The sequence below is a fragment of the Macaca thibetana genome, chromosome 3 (genome assembly GCF_024542745.1).
Source record: "Macaca thibetana thibetana isolate TM-01 chromosome 3, ASM2454274v1, whole genome shotgun sequence".
In the NCBI taxonomy this organism is placed as follows: domain Eukaryota; kingdom Metazoa; phylum Chordata; class Mammalia; order Primates; family Cercopithecidae; genus Macaca; species Macaca thibetana.
In genome coordinates, this window is record NC_065580.1 from 9156046 (window position 1) to 9170981 (window position 14936).

The 14936-nt window shown below is 62.5% G+C and overlaps 2 protein-coding genes across 2 annotated transcripts in view; both read right to left on the minus strand.

The window, feature by feature from the left end:
- ZNF775 (zinc finger protein 775) overlaps positions 1-7345 on the minus strand; it is a 153796-nt gene extending 146451 nt beyond the window's left edge. Inside the window, exon 1 of the mRNA XM_050785880.1 lies at positions 7334-7345. The gene's annotated coding sequence lies outside the window, so the exon portion shown is untranslated. The remainder of the gene's footprint in view (positions 1-7333) is intronic.
- Positions 1-14936, minus strand: part of LOC126951642 (SCO-spondin-like) — a 57900-nt gene that overhangs the window by 1684 nt on the left and 41280 nt on the right. Inside the window, 28 exon segments of the mRNA XM_050785950.1 lie at positions 1012-1142; positions 2011-2071; positions 2244-2339; positions 2997-3214; positions 4737-4783; positions 4875-4893; positions 4896-5016; positions 5118-5245; positions 5417-5619; positions 5756-5894; positions 6302-6418; positions 6570-6728; positions 7019-7297; positions 7557-7603; positions 8282-8406; positions 8648-8778; positions 9458-9625; positions 9938-10282; positions 10473-10519; positions 10595-10747; positions 11017-11263; positions 11358-11489; positions 12259-12426; positions 12626-12835; positions 13356-13511; positions 13661-13702; positions 14034-14257; positions 14382-14512. Of these exon segments, the coding sequence (XP_050641907.1) occupies positions 1012-1142; positions 2011-2071; positions 2244-2339; positions 2997-3214; positions 4737-4783; positions 4875-4893; positions 4896-5016; positions 5118-5245; positions 5417-5619; positions 5756-5894; positions 6302-6418; positions 6570-6728; positions 7019-7297; positions 7557-7603; positions 8282-8406; positions 8648-8778; positions 9458-9625; positions 9938-10282; positions 10473-10519; positions 10595-10747; positions 11017-11263; positions 11358-11489; positions 12259-12426; positions 12626-12835; positions 13356-13511; positions 13661-13702; positions 14034-14257; positions 14382-14512 (4044 nt within the window).

Genomic DNA, 14936 nt, shown 5'->3' on the forward strand with positions numbered 1-14936 from the left:
TCAAAAACTGCCAGAGGTTATTCAGCAAAAAATTATCCCTCCAATTTCTATCCCACTATCAATTTCTTTCCTCAGGAAAAAAAATAATAAAAATAAAAAATTTTTAAAAAAAGCCTCTCTTAATTACTTTCTCTCTTTTCTTACTCTATGTTTTAAAAATTCTAAAAGTGTGAAAAAAATTTCAAAAGTGATTTGGGAAGGTATTTCCAGGAGGTCCAGGACGTACCTGGGGGAGCCGTAGAGTGGCTGAGGGTTAAGGGGCTGTGTCTTTGGGGACCAGGTAGGAAAGCATCCTTGTCTTCCAGGATGAGGTAAACCAGGTGGACTGAGGTGGGAGGGACGGCCGCAGAGCACTGCGAGGTGGGCCCAGGGGCAGGCAGTAATGGGAGTGGAGCTGGAGAGAGGACCCTGGCAGGAGGCAGCTCAGGTCACAGTTCATCAGGCTCAGGCTGAGGGGACTCAGGGTGGGCACAGAGCCCCTCGGATGATCCTAAGAAGGATCAGGGCTTCTGGGTCCACAGAGGGCAAACGCAGAGTGGAGCCTGCCCAAGACTCAGAGCCAGCCTGGCTCGGACAGCTTGTGGGAAATGTGTGCGGTGATCCTCTCTGTACAAAGGGCGTTCCGGCAGAGCCCTCATGCTCTCATGCACCGTGTGATGAGTTCTAATTTCAGAGGTTAGCTTAGCTCCTCCATGCCTTTCTTTGCTGGGCTCCTGGCTCATTGCCTTAAGGGGCACAGTGGGCACACTCTGGGAATGGTGTGGGGCCACAGAAGACCTTTGTGGGAGGGGGTCAGGCACCTAGTAAAACCTCTGGGCCAACCCGCAGGTGCACACCACTGCCTTGGGGAAAGCTCCGACCATCCACCTCCCCGACTCCACTGTTATCTCCATGAGAAGCACCTTGTGCCTCATGGCCTCTGGCTGTGCCCAGGTCCCAGGCTCAGCGCAGCCCTCGACAGCCACTGGCCAATGCGACTCCCCTGGCCTGGACGGCAGGTCCCTGGCTCACCTCTGGCATGACATGGGTGCTGGACGGGCAGTACCCACTGCAGTAGCTCACTTCTACCTTGTCCAGGTAGCAGGTCCCTTTGGTGAAGTTTCGTAGCTCCGTGAGGAGCTGGCAGGAGGGCAACTGCTCCTCTGTGGGGAGGGGCATTGAGTGGCAGGAGGTGGGGGCAGGGCACAGGAGGCGGAGGTGACTGAGGGGACTGTGGGGGGGGTAGGCACAGAAGGTGGAGGTGACTGAGGGGACTGTGTGGAGGGCACAGGAGGAGAAGGTGACAGAGGGGACTGTGGTAGGACACAGGAGGAGGAGGGGAGGGGACTGGGGACTGTGGGGAGGGCACAGGAGGAGGAGGGGAATGAGGGAACTGTGGGGAGGGCACAGGAGGAGGAGGGGACTGTGAGAGGACACAGGAGGAGGAGGGGAGGGGACTGGGGACTGTGGGGAGGGCACAGGAGGAAGAGGGGACTGAGGGGACCGTGTTGGGAAGGCACAGGAGGTGGAGGGGACTGAGGGGACTGTGGGGGAGGAGGTGACTGGGGGACTGTAGGGGGAGGCACAGGAGGATGAGGAGACTGTGGGGGAAGGCACAGGAGGAGGAGGTAGCAGAGGGGATTGTGGGGGAGGGCACAGAAGGAGGAGGGGACTTGGGGAGAGGGGAGAGGAGGAAGAGATGACTGAGGGGACTTGGTGGGGACAGAGCACAGGAGGAGGAGGTGACGAGGGGACTGTGGGGGGGACAGGGCACAGGAGGAGGAGGTGACTGAGGGGACTGTGGGAAGAGGGGCAGGGCCTGGGTCTGAGGGGAACACGCGGGGTGGGGCAGCAGGTGCTGTGATATGTGCTGGGGTGTTCACTCCTCAAATCCCCATGGCGGGTCGGCCTGGGGGAGGCAGGCAGCAGGCAGGCACCTGCCAGGCTGAAAAGGCCAGGTGTGGGGCGGCAGAGGAGAAGGGTCTAGACTAGGGAGAGGCACCCCACAATGTGCCCAGGTTCCCTCCATACCCAGAGCCTCCCTGCGGCAAGAGGGACAGCAGCTCCCTGGCTCCAGCACCATCTCCTCGCCCTGCAGAGAGAGCCCCAAGGTGGTCCTGACACCTGGAGTCCGGCCTGCCCTCCCCAGAGGAGGGTCCCAGGAAGGAGCCTGAGGAACCAGGAGGGTAGTAGGGCTGCAGGGGCTACCTGAGCACAGGTGAGGGGGGAACCACCCCGGAGAGTAGCAGGGATGCAGGGAGTACCTGAGCACAGGTGAGCGGGGAGCAGCCCTGGGTGCAGACAGGCCTCCCACTGAGGCAGAGGCAGCTCTCACAGGCCTCCTGCCATTCAGATCCAGGCTGGGGAGAGTAGGGGAGAGCCTCCTCTTGGTCTCTGCCAACTTGTAGCTTTTTCTCTCTTTTTTTTTTAATTTTTAATTTTTATTTATTTATTTATTTATTTTTGAGACAGAGTCTCGCTCTGTCGCCAGGCTGGAGTGCAGTGGCGTAATCTCAGCTCACTGCAAGCTCCACCACCCCAGTTCAAGTGATTCTCCTGGCTCAGCCTCCCGAGTAGCTGGGACTACAGGCACGCACCACCACTCCCAGCTAATTTTTGTATTTTTAGTAGAGATGGGGTTTTACCATGTTGGCCAGAATGGTCTTGATCTCTTGACCTCATGATCCGCCTACCTTGGCCTCCCAAAGTGCTGGGATTACAGGCGTGAGCCACCGCGCCCAGCTCCAACTTGTAGACTTTTCTATAATAGTATTCCTGATCCCCAAGCCCAGACTGTGAGTGCCTAGCTGGGGCACTGGGCTTGGATGGAGTCAGGCAACAAGAGACCCCGGAGGGAGATGAATTGTTGGGGCCAGAGACAGTCCAAGGGGAGAGGGGAGCCCTGCTGGCCGCTGCAGGGCCTGGAGCAGGGGGAGGAGCCAGTGGAGTTACAGACAGATGGGGAGGCTTGAGGTCAGGAATGGGTGGGTGGTAGCAGAGGGGGTTCTGTGTCTCACCGGGTGGGGATGCCCGAGGTGCCAGCACTCGCAGAGGTCTTCGGGGACGCAGGGGCCTGCCTGGCTGCGGAAGTGCCCAGGCTGGCACACACAGCCCGAGGCTCGAGCCGAACTGCAGTTACGCCGGGTCTCTGTGGCATTCATATCCTGGCACGTCTGCTCGCAGAGCCCCAGCTCCCCCGGGGCCACCTGCTGCCACATTTCTCCAGGGGGGCACTCTGCCAGGGAAGACCATCCAACCCACCTTTCCAGTCAGCCCTGGATCCAGCCTCGATTCCGCCCCTCCCAAGCTGAGCACCCTCATGTCCCCGTCCTGCCTTCTGAGCCGCAGTAGCCTCCAACCACACCTCCTGATCTTTCTTATCCGCCCACTCAAACACTAGCTGGACCCAGGCCAGGTCTCACCTCCTTCAGAAAAGCCTCCCTGACCAATCCTGTCCACCCAGCCTCTATTCTCGGCACTGACGTCTCACCCTCTGGGGCGCTGCCTGCTTGTCAGAGGCCTGGAGACTGTCCCGTCTCTGCCTGTTCTAGGGGGTGGTCTGCCTGGAGGCCGGCCATGCTGCGCTGCATTCACAGAGCCCAGCGCGGCAGAGCTGGGCACACGGTGGGTGGGCCCTTGGTCTTGATCAGACTGGGGCAACACTGCACTGCACAGGGCAAATGCTACTGCCCAGGGGCTGCCAGGCCAGGCCCCTCATTTCTGCTCACCCCTCCAGACCTCAGTTTCCCCACTGGCAGGGAAAGAACCTTCCACTTCCTGGCGTCACTCGCAGCCCTGGCTCTGTGTACACCGTGTGCCGGGGAATGCTCCACAAGTGGGGCAGACCACACTGAGTGCCCAGGGAGCCCTGGCTCTGTGTACACCGTGTGCCGGGGAACGCTCCACAATGGGGCAGACCACACTGAGTGCCCGGGGAGCCCTGGCTCTGTGTACACCGTGTGCCGGGGAACGCTCCACAATGGGGCAGACCACACTGAGTGCCCGGGGAGCCCTGGCTCTGTGTACACCGTGTGCCGGGAACGCTCCACAATGGGGCAGACCACACTGAGTGCCCGGGGAGCCCTGGCTCTGTGTACACCGTGTGCCGGGGAACGCTCCACAATGGGGCAGACCACACTGAGTGCCCGGGGAGCCCTGGCTCTGTGTACACCGTGTGCCGGGGAACGCTCCACAATGGGGCAGACCACACTGAGTGCCCGGGGAGCCCTGGCTCTGTGTACACCGTGTGCCGGGGAACGCTCCACAATGGGGCAGACCACACTGAGTGCCCAGGGAGCCCTGGCTCTGTGTACACCGTGTGCCGGGGAACGCTCCACAATGGGGCAGACCACACTGAGTGCCCGGGGAGCCCTGGCTCTGTGTACACCGTGTGCCGGGGAACGCTCCACAATGGGGCAGACCACACTGAGTGCCCAGGGAGCCCTGGCTCTGTGTACACCGTGTGCCGGGGAATGCTCCACAATGGGGCAGACCACACTGAGTGCCCAGGGAGCCCTGGCTCTGTGTACACCGTGTGCCGGGGAACGCTCCACAACTGGGGCAGACCACACTGAGTACCCAGGGAGCCCTGGGCAGTGGGTGCTGGGTCTCCGGTTAGAGAGAGGTCAGTGTGGACAGACAGGGGAGGGCTTCTTGAAGCTCTGTCTAGGCTGTGAGCAGGGCCCTCCTCTCCTCCTCAGTGCCAGTCCCGGGCCTTGACTTTGGAGGTGCAGAGGGCATGGACGGCCACATCTCACCCTGACAGTCAATAAGGGAACAGCTGAAGGCTCCACCATGGCAGACACTGGGAAGACAGAAGCACACTCAGATGCCTCCCATGCCCTCCTCCCCACCCTTCCTCATCCCTGCTCCCCACCCCAGGGCCAGGCCCTCACCAGCGGGTGCAGTTCCGGTGAGCACAGTCCCTGGGGGCAGCTCCTGGGCCTGCTCTTCCAGGGTCAGGGTGAGGCCCCAGGGCAGAGAATGCTGGGTGCAGGGGCAGGCAGTGGGAGGCATGCACGTGCCATTGTGCAGCAGCTGCAGCGAGGCAGGTTCAGTGACACTCAGACCACCGCCTCTTCCCTCCCCACCTGCCGGCTTCCCCCACAGGGAGTCAGGACACAGCACCCAATACCCACCTGCCCTCCAGGGCAGCCACAGCCAGGCTGGCAGGGCTCCTGCACACAGATGGCACCAGGCTGCAGATGCCAGCAGAGGCGCGGGCATGAGGTGGCACAGGCGCTAAGCACCTGGCCAGGGGGGCACTCTGTGGGGTGCACACAGATAGGGAGATGGGAGGGACCCAGCAACTCCAGTCCCAGGGAGGGGGCTGCCCTGAGTCCGACCTCCTCTCCCCACACCTACCCCCCACGGCTGGGGCAGGGCCTGGGCTCGGCAGCAATGGAGGGGTCAGTCACCTGCCGCCCAGGGCACTCACCAGGGCAGGGCTGCAGGTTACACTCCTGCCGTTGCTCCGTGTCCTGGGCCTGGCATGGTGCCATCCCAGGACCTCCCTCGCAGCTCCGATGTCGCTCCATAGTGCCCCCACCACAGGGGGCCGAGCAACTGCTCCAGGCTGACCAAGGCCCAAGGACTGGACACCCCTGGTGTGGGCACACCAGGGACCCGTTGACACAGGTGCTGTGGACAGGGGTAAGCACAAAGGGCTCCAGTCAGGGTGAACAGAACCCTTGCTCCCCAGCAATGCCAACGAAGGCTGACCTGCCCCGTGCCTCCACCCAAAGCTCCCTTAGCCCTGGCGGGGCTGCAGCCATACCAGTTTTGGCAGTCCAGCTGCACCACCTGGGCCGGGGCCAGCTCCCAAGAGGCATTGGCACTAGGGAGGCCACAGCGGCAAGAGGAGATCGGCACACAGTGCCCATCCTGAACCAGCTGGCCAGGGGGACAGCGGCAGCCTAGGGATGTGGGTAAAGAGGCCGAACAAAATTGGGTGCTCAGGAAGGGCTTACCCAATGGATCCTCCCCCGGCAACCAGATCGAGTCCAAAGCCTGGTTTCCACAGTACCTCCCACTGCCCATGCACAGTAAAGGGCTGCTCTAGCCTGTGTGGGCACCACTCAGTAACCCTGACAGCCACCTGAGCATCCACATGGAACCGTGGCCCTGAGTGACGCTCACTCCTTGCAGGACTCAGAGCTGGCTGCTGAAAGTGACCACTTTCCTGCCCCACCACTCATGACCCAGCAGTCTGAACTTCCCCCACCCCTGCCCGAGATCACACACTCTCTGGGAGCAGGAGGCAGTTGAGGGAGGCCCAGGCTTTCCGGGAACTCCCAGCCAGGTGGTGGGACCTGCTGGCTACCTGGGCGGCAGGGTCCCTGTAGACACTGAACGCGGTCCCAGAGGTCAGCACAGCTGCGTGGGCACTGGCTGGCACAGTCGAGGGTGAATACAGTGTTTCGGGCCTCGCAGCTCTCACCTGAGGACCAGATGATAGGAGTACGTGTTGGGGACACTTATGGCTCCCCGCTTCTACTGCACGGCTCTGGGGTAGAGCCAACTCTCCCCTCAGGTTTGATCTCAGATGTTCCTGTCCCAGACCCTCCTCTGAATGCGGGGATGGGAGTTACCTGGGCAGGGCCCTCTGTTGCAGCTTTCTGTCTGAGCCCATGGCCCCTGGCAGCCTCCTCCAGTGGGGGCCTCTGTCCCTCTCCAGCGTAGCCTGAACCCCCCACTGCAGGGCACCTGGCAGGGGCTCCATGGCCCCCACAGACTCCACTGGCATGAGTCTGGGGAAGGCACAATGGAGTCAGTACCCAGGCCCATCTCCAGCCTTCCCCTCAAGCCTTGAGCTTTGTTGCTGCAAATGCTCCGGCTGGCCTTAAAGCCCTCTAGGCCCTCCCGCTCCTCTTTCTAGCTGCTGCCCGGACCCCACCCCAGCTTCAAATCCTGCAGGCCCTAGAGGCAAGCAGGAGGGGCAGCAGATCAATGCGCTCTATAGCCTAGCCCCTTCCACAAGGTTCCCCCAACCCGCACTCCAGGCCCCTCCTGTCCTGTGGCCTCTGCCTCTCCCCATTACCAGGGCAGGCTCCAGGGTCAGGGCAGAGGCGCTGCTGGCGGAGGGGTGCAGTGCAGAGGTGAGGGGCTCCAGTCCAGGGCCTCCCTGTCACAGGATCCAGACAGAGCCGGTGGCGGTGCTGCTCTGAAGCCAGCAGCGGGGCCGAGGTGGGAGAGAGGCTGGTTGGGTCCTGGAGCCAGCGCTCCTCTAGGGCAGTTCTGGAGGCAGAGGCCAGGGCGCTGGGCGGCAGGCAGGGCCCACAGGGCGACCACTCGGACCACTCACTCAGAGGCAGAAGACCTGGAAGGGCAGGGTGTGGGTGCCCTTCCCAGTGACCGCCCCCCAGCCCAGAGACCCTGGGGACAGGCAGGCGGGGCTCAGGGTCATGACCAGGAAGTGCTGGAAACAGGAAGGCTGAGGGTGGTGTGGGTGCAGGGTAGGGTGACCCACCATCCCTGTTTGCCTGGGACTGTCCCCGTCTTAGCACTGAAAGTTCTGCATCCCAGAAGCCCCCTAGTCCCAAGCAATGGGGACAGTTGTCTCCATAGGTCAGGGTTACCTTGACAGCCCTGGCTGGTGCAGTGCAGCTCCCCACGCCGGCATTCACTGCAGGAGGGGGTGGTCAAGGTAGACTAAGGGAGGCAGGAGCCAGCCCAGGACCTCCCGGGCGGGGGAGGGGGGGGCGGTCATGCAAGGGTAACCTGAGCCCTAGGCACATTTGGGGCAAGATAAGGGAGCTGCAAACTCTGGCATCTCATGGTCCTGTGTCCTGAGGCTGGACTGGGCCCCCCAGGCCTCCCTGCCCTATTCCCTGGCCCCAACACTCTGTCTCCCTTCCCCCATCACTCACCACTCCTTACACCCCACTCCTTCCCCCATCACTCACCACTCCTTACAGCCCACTCCTTCCCCCATCACTCACCACTCCTTACACCCCACTCCTTCCCCCATCACTCACCACCCTTACAGCCCCACTCCTTCCCCCATCACTCACCACTCCTTACACCCCACTCCTTCCCCCCCATCACTCACCACTCCTTACACCCCACTCCTTCCCCCATCACTCACCACTCCTTACACCCCACTCCTTCCCCCATCACTCACCACTCCTTACACCCCACTCCTTCCCCCATCACTCACCACTCCTTACAGCCCACTCCTTCCCCCATCACTCACCACTCCTTACACCCCACTCCTTCCCCCATCACTCACCACTCCTTACACCCCACTCCTTCCCCCATCACTCACCACTCCTTACACCCCACTCCTTCCCCCATCACTCACCACTCCTTACAGCCCAGCTGCAGGCGGTCCCCAGGGGCCAGGGTTATCCTGGCTCCCGCTGCTGAGGTATGCCAGCAGTTACACTGCTCCAGGGGAATGCAGCCCCCAGCCTGCTCCAGCAGCCCCTGGGTGGAAGGAGAGACGGGACAGTGATCATCGTGTCATCCCAGCACCCAGCACTGTGCCCTGCCTGCAGCAGGTGCAGATGTATGATGCCGAGTGAACGGCAAGCTGGGAGGAGGCACCAAGTTCCAAGGAGTTTGAAGGAGGTGGGGTCACCATAGACATCACAGAGAGGAGGAGGAGTGGGAGTGTGGGCAGAGGACCCCCTTTTTCTTGGGAGTTGCCCCAGCTCCCAGCTCTCACCTTGGGGCAGTAGCAGCCCGGCTGGCAGGGCGGCAGGTCCTGGCAGAGCTGATGGCTCAGGTGTGTGGCACAGAGCCCAGCACAGGGGGAGCCGCAGGCATGGAACTCAAAGGGAGGCGTGCAGCTGTCCTCTGGGGGAGATGCGGGAGAGGCAGGCTGGTGGGGGAACAGCCCAGAGACACCACTCCCAAAGCCCAGAGAACATGCTGCATGGTTCCCTGAGGCCCCTTGGGGTCACCTGGCAAGAGTACAAGATGCCCACCCTCCACATGTCAGAACAAACCAGTGTTCCCCATCTGGCACCCACTCAGCTCCTGTGGGCACCTCCAGGGAAGATCAGGATGGGTTGGGCCTTGGAGAGCCAGGAAGATGCCTGGAGGAGGCAGCTGAGGAGGGGGCTGCAGGAGTGAGGGGCCTGGCAGGAGTGAGGGGCCTGGCAGGTGCTCCAGAGATTGGCAAATGGGAGACAGAGGGGCAGAGATGGAGGGCAGGAGGGCAGCTGCAGCAGGAAGCGGGCAAGACACCCTCCTAGAGGGCAGCTACACGGGCCAAAGTCACAGGCGGGCTGGCAACTGCAGGGTGGACAAATTGTGGTGAGGGATTGGGGGTGCAGCTGTGACGGAGTATCTGGGGAGAACAGGGGAGTGGCTGGGTTCGAGGGCAGGCATGGGTGCAGGCACAGGTGCAGGCAGCCACTTTGAGGTCTTGGGGTCATTACATTGGCTGTGAGGGGAGCAGGGAGTTCCAACAGGGACCCTTGGTGGCTGCTGCCCTGCTCAGCTCCCTGTTTTCTTGCTCCTGGAGCCTCACCAGAACAGTTGCCGATAAGGCAAGGCCGGAAGTGGCCATCCAGCCGCGTGCAGGGGGCGCCTGCCCTGGCCCCTTGGGACGCCGGGCCCTGGTGTCGGTAGCGCTGCTGCACCAGCACCTGGCAAGAGCAGCGCGTCCAGCTGCTCCAGCTGCTCCACACACACTCCTCTAGGGACCAGAGGGGTGTGTCAGCCCCCTTCTCCCCTGCCTGCCCTCTCACCCCAGCCCTGCTGACACCCTCCACAGGAAACAGGCAAGAGGGGCCTGAAAGGCTGGGCTGGCTGGACGCCCTCTCACCCCACAAGGAGGGCCCCAAGGGAAGAGATGGTGGGAAGACGAAAGGAACTGAGCAAAATATGGGGGCACAGACAGGGCAGGCTTATTTGAAGGGATCATCCGGGAACTAGAAAAATATTTATTTTCTGAATCTCCCAAGGTAGGAAAAGTGGAGAGGTGATTTCACTTCCCCTGCACACTCACCCGGGCAGGGCCCTGGGTAGCAGCCCTGGGTGTCCAGGTGGAGAAAGGTGCCATTGCAGGTGGGGTCCGCCTTGGCTATCAGGCAGGGGCAGGACCCAGAGCGAGAGGCCAGGCCCAGGCCACAGCTGCGGGAACAGGGCCCCCACGGGCCCCAGGAGCAGGCCTCCAGCAGCCCTGGGCAAGGCTGCTGCCCACAAGGCTGGGTCTGGGTGTCAGGGCCCAGGCAGGGTAGGCTCCCATGGTGAGGGGCTGCGGCCCTGCAGGCCCGGGTTCGGACCTGGTTTCCACCTCCACAGGAGACAGGGCAGTCAGACCAGGAGGACCACAGCGTCCAGGCCTCAGGCACTGTGGGAGGGCACAGGTGAGGTCAGAGGAGGTGGAGGGAGCCAAGGCCAGAGGACTGGGTGGGGACCTGCATGGTGGCCCAGGGAATGGCAGTTAAGTAAGGTGGGAGAAAATGAGACCCAGAGCACATGGCAGACAAGGCGTGAGGCTAGAAGCATGGCTGAGGCGGGGATCCGGAGGCAGCCCAGACCTGCACACTCCGTGTCTTCGCAGATCACACCCTCCGGGGTGCAGGAGCTGGAAAAGAGCCAGGACTCAGGACGCTGCTCTCCGGCAGGGCGGTCCCAGCCCCGCTCCCTGCCCTGCACTCACCACTGCTGGCACTCCCCGTGCAGCCAGCTGTCCCCCAGGGCGCGGGGGCGAGTGCCCTGCAGACACAGGGGTGGGCACGAGGGCTGAGGACAGCGCTGGCTCTGGGACTGTTCCTCCCGACACTCTGGGGCCCACGAGCCCGACGTGGAGGACCTGGGTGGGGCCAGGAGGTGAGAGATGGCCCAGGCCCCTCATCACTTGTCTGTCTTCTGGTGAGACACCCTGACGGGACACCTCAGGGTGTGCATGGAGACAGCTAAGGAAAAGCCAGGGCAACCAGGGACAGAGCTGGCCCAGGGTCTGGGGTGGTGCTGTCGCTGGTGAGAGCGGGACCCAGGAACTCTCTGTCAGAAGGGAGACTGTGCCTTGCAGAGTGAGGCCCTGGGTGGCAGAGGGGACCTCTAGCCCTGCCAGTCCCATACCGGAAGCGGCTCTGCTGCCCTCCGGGCCCACATGAGTGGCTGCAGGGACTCCAGGCCGACCAGCGGCTCCAGGCACAATGGGTGGGAGGCGGGCAGGGCTGAGCCGTGCAGAAGAGCCGCCCAGCTTGGCATGAGCAGTTGTTGCAGGCATCCTGGTGCTGGCTCCCCGGGGCCCAAATGTGGCCCTGGGCATCGGTGCAGTCACAGTGCCCAATTGGCACGCAGCCGCCATCCTGCTCCAGAGACCCTGTGGGGCAAGGGCTGGAGCTGGCACCCCTGGCCCCACCCACACCTTCCCACTCAGCCACCCTGATACTCCTGAAGGACAGGGCAGCACCTACCCTTTGGGCAGCGGCAGCCCTTCTGGCAGACCTGGTCGTCCTGACACACAATTCCCTCCTGGAGGTCTGAGCAGCGGCGGGGGCAGCGGTTGGCACAGGTGACCACCTCCATGCCTGCTGGGCAGCCGGCCTCTAAGCAGATGGGGGGCCCAGAGTCAGGAGGGCCCAGGGCTCAGAAACCCTCCCTCTTCCCTGCTGGGGACTCCCTACATCCATGAAGCTACAGGACCCATCCCATCCCCCACGTTGGTGCCCACTGAAACACAGAAGACTCAGGAAGACTCTGGGATTGGGACATTCTAGGTAGACAGTGAGTGCCTCTCACCTCCTGTGAGTTCTCAGCACCTACCCTGGTACCCAGTAAACGTTTGCGGAGGTGGACTACATTTGTGGGTCTCAAAAGCCAACAGTGTCACCTGGAGCCTCTTTTGTGTCCCCCCAGAGGGTGGGTGGGGACAGAGGAGGGGAGCCCTGGGGGAACCCATGCCACAGGCCTGGTGAGCTGGGGAGGGCCAATTAAAGCAGCTGAAGCTTGGGGGTGACAGGAGGTGGCGCAGGTTCAGCTACAGTCACTGGCTCCATCCACCACCCACAAGTGCCACGCCCGCTCCTGACAGGGCCACTGTCAAAGCCTCCAAAACTCGTGACAGGACTGGATGGCTCTTTCCCACCTTGGGGGTGGGAAAGCCGAGAGGAGGAGCTCCTGTTGGTTGGGGTGGCCGGGGTGGATCTTTGGGCCTTGGCACAGACAACAGACGCACTCAGGGTATCCTTGCCCAATGCCAGGCCCAGCCATCCACCCAGAGGGCTCAGTTTCCAAACTGGCCCATGAGGTAGCAGCCGGGCCCCATGCAGAGTGGAGCCCAATAGGGGTGGGACAGGACTGTCACCACTGACATACCACAAGGCGTGGGATTGCAGAGCCGGGCCTGGTGCCACTCCCCAGCACAGGGGGCACCCCCGTTCTTGGGTGGGGGGCTCGAGCAGCTGCGGCTTCTCAGGGATTGGCCTCCCCCACAGCTGCGGTCACACCAGGACCAGGGACTCCAGCGTGACCAGCCCCCGGGCACTGTGTGGGAAAGAGAACGGCCACCTGAGGGGTCGGCTCAGGCAGGGGCCCCCACCTCTCCCACGAGCCCAGGTCAGGATCTGGTGCGAGAGACGGAAGTGCACGCAGGTAGGCTGGGTGCCTGGGAGGGGGCACTGATGCCAGGGGCCTTCCAGGGGCAGAGCCTAGGGTACGCCCTGGTCTCCCCCAGCTGCCTCACCTGGGCAGGCTCGCAGGTTACAGAAGCGGCGCTCTTGGTAGGCGGTAAGGATGTCAGGGCACCAGTGCCCGCTGGGCCCAGGGGGACGATATGCCCGCAGGCGGCGCTGCTGACCCACCCCGCAGCTGCGGGAGCAAGGTTCCCACGGGGCCCAGGAGGTCCAGGAACAGTTCCCAGCCCCACAGCCAGGGCCAGGGCACAGGGGCAGCTCTGTGACACAAAGCGGAGCTGGAGCCAGTCCTGGCTGCACGACACCTGCCCAGCCTTTCCCCTCTGCTCCCAGCTTAAGGATAGAACTCCACCACCCAGGCTTAAGGGTAGAACTCTACCACCCAGGCCAGCCTCGTCCAGAGCTCTGGGCTCTCCGTCTGGATCTGACATTGACTACTGTGCGGCTTTGACAACTGGGCCTCAGTATCCCCTTTTCTCATCGGGGACAGTAATCCCAGACTCACAGGGCTGCAGAGAGATTTGGGTGGGACCTTGGGGTGGCTGGAGAGTTCAGCACACACACAAGAGAACAAGGGATGTGCTGGAAGTTGGGCTCCCCAGCAGCTGCTGAGGTTGGCAAAGAGGACCCAGAGCCCGGAGTCAGCCACTGATTTGAAATGAGATGTCAACACTAGAAACCAATGATTACTTGAGAGGTATTAGATGTTGGAACTTGGGGGTTACAATGAGTTGTCTGAGGGTGGTGGCTGGGGTCAGAGGTTGAGGCTGGAAGGTGCACCTGTGCACGAGGGCAGGTTGCAGGGGCGCTCCTGTAATGGGTCACCCATGGTGCAGTTAGCCAGGCAGAGGCGGGTGCGGCTGCGCCATGCAGGGCGAGCAGGGTCCGTGCAGCTTCCGGAGCAGGGGGACCAGGAGGACCACGGGCCCCAGCCACCTGGGGGAGGGAGTGGGGAGGGCGCCTCCTGGGATGAGTCGGCCCTGAGCTTCAGCCTCTCCAGGAAGCAGGGGAGGGGGAAAGGGTCCCTGGGCTTGCTCTTCCCACAGGGAGGCCATGAGGCAGAGGTGCAGGGAGTCTGGAGCTACCTGGAAGGCCTGTCACTGGCTCCACCGTGGACCCTTCAGCCCCTGTGCCAAAGGAAACCCCGCTCAGAAATGTTTTTGTACCCACAGTGCACCAGGACCCCGCCTAAGGCTGGCAGCTGGCACTGTGGGCTCACAGCTATCTAGTCCAGCCCTCCTCAGCTTGAGCTCCTGTGGACACCCAGGCCCCAAGCACAGCACTTCACTGCAGGATCAAGGCCTTTGCTCAAGCCGTTCCTTTCCTTCCAATACTGGTCAAAGTTCCCTCCCTCCCTCAAAACCCCTCAGATACTGCCTCCTCCAAGAAGACCTCCTAGATGTTTGTCCAGTGCCATCCTGACCCCAGCCCTGCCCACCACCTTCCTGTTATCCTTACCAGGGCAGTCTGGGCTGGGGCAGTACTCAAGGCCCTGGCGGGGCCCACGGCAGCCCTGACCACTGGGGACGGGCATGGGGAGCACACACTGGCGGCTGCGGGTGCGGGTGCCCAGCCCACCACAGGAGCGGGAGCATGGGCCCCACGGGCTCCAGGGACCGAAACCACCACCGGCCTCGAAGCAGTCCTCCAGGGAGCAAGACAGCGTCCCATGTGCACAGGAGCTGGGGGAAGAGCCAGGTTAACCCAGCCCAGGTGGGGTCAGAGGGCAGACTGGGGTTCCTGGTCTCTTACCCTCTAACCCCTCCCTCCACTGAAAATCTCCTTGACCCTCACCATCCCCCTCACCAGTTGCCGCAGCTTGTATGAAGTGTCTGACCCGAGCCGAGCTCATCTCCAGGCCCAAGGGACTGACCAGGGTCAGCTCTGGCGGCTCCCAGCTCCTGCAGTAGCCAGACTGTCAGCACACAAGGGCACTCCTGGGGAAGTGGGGCAGAGCAGACAGCATTACAGCACAGGCCACCCACCCAGGGCCGGGCACATCCCCTGGAGAGACTTGGGGAGGGTCAGTGTGAGGACCCAGAAGAGGGCTTCAGGCTCCAGGAAAGCATTTCCAGGAGCAGGGGCTGTTCACCCACGTCAGGGAAATGAGCACACCATGAGAGGGGCATGGCCTGGGCTTGGCCTGAGCTGGCTTCCCCACACAGAGTGCCCAGCAGGACACAAGGAGGCGCCAACACAGGCCCTCACAGACTCAGATGTGGTGGGGGGGCAGAAAGAGCCTCAGCCAGGAATCGAGATGTTAGGTTTGGGTCTGGCTCTGCTGCTGTGTGTGACCTTGGTGTGTCCCCTCCCCTCTCTGGGTCTCACTGTCACCATCTCTAGGTCTAGGAGGTGAGACCA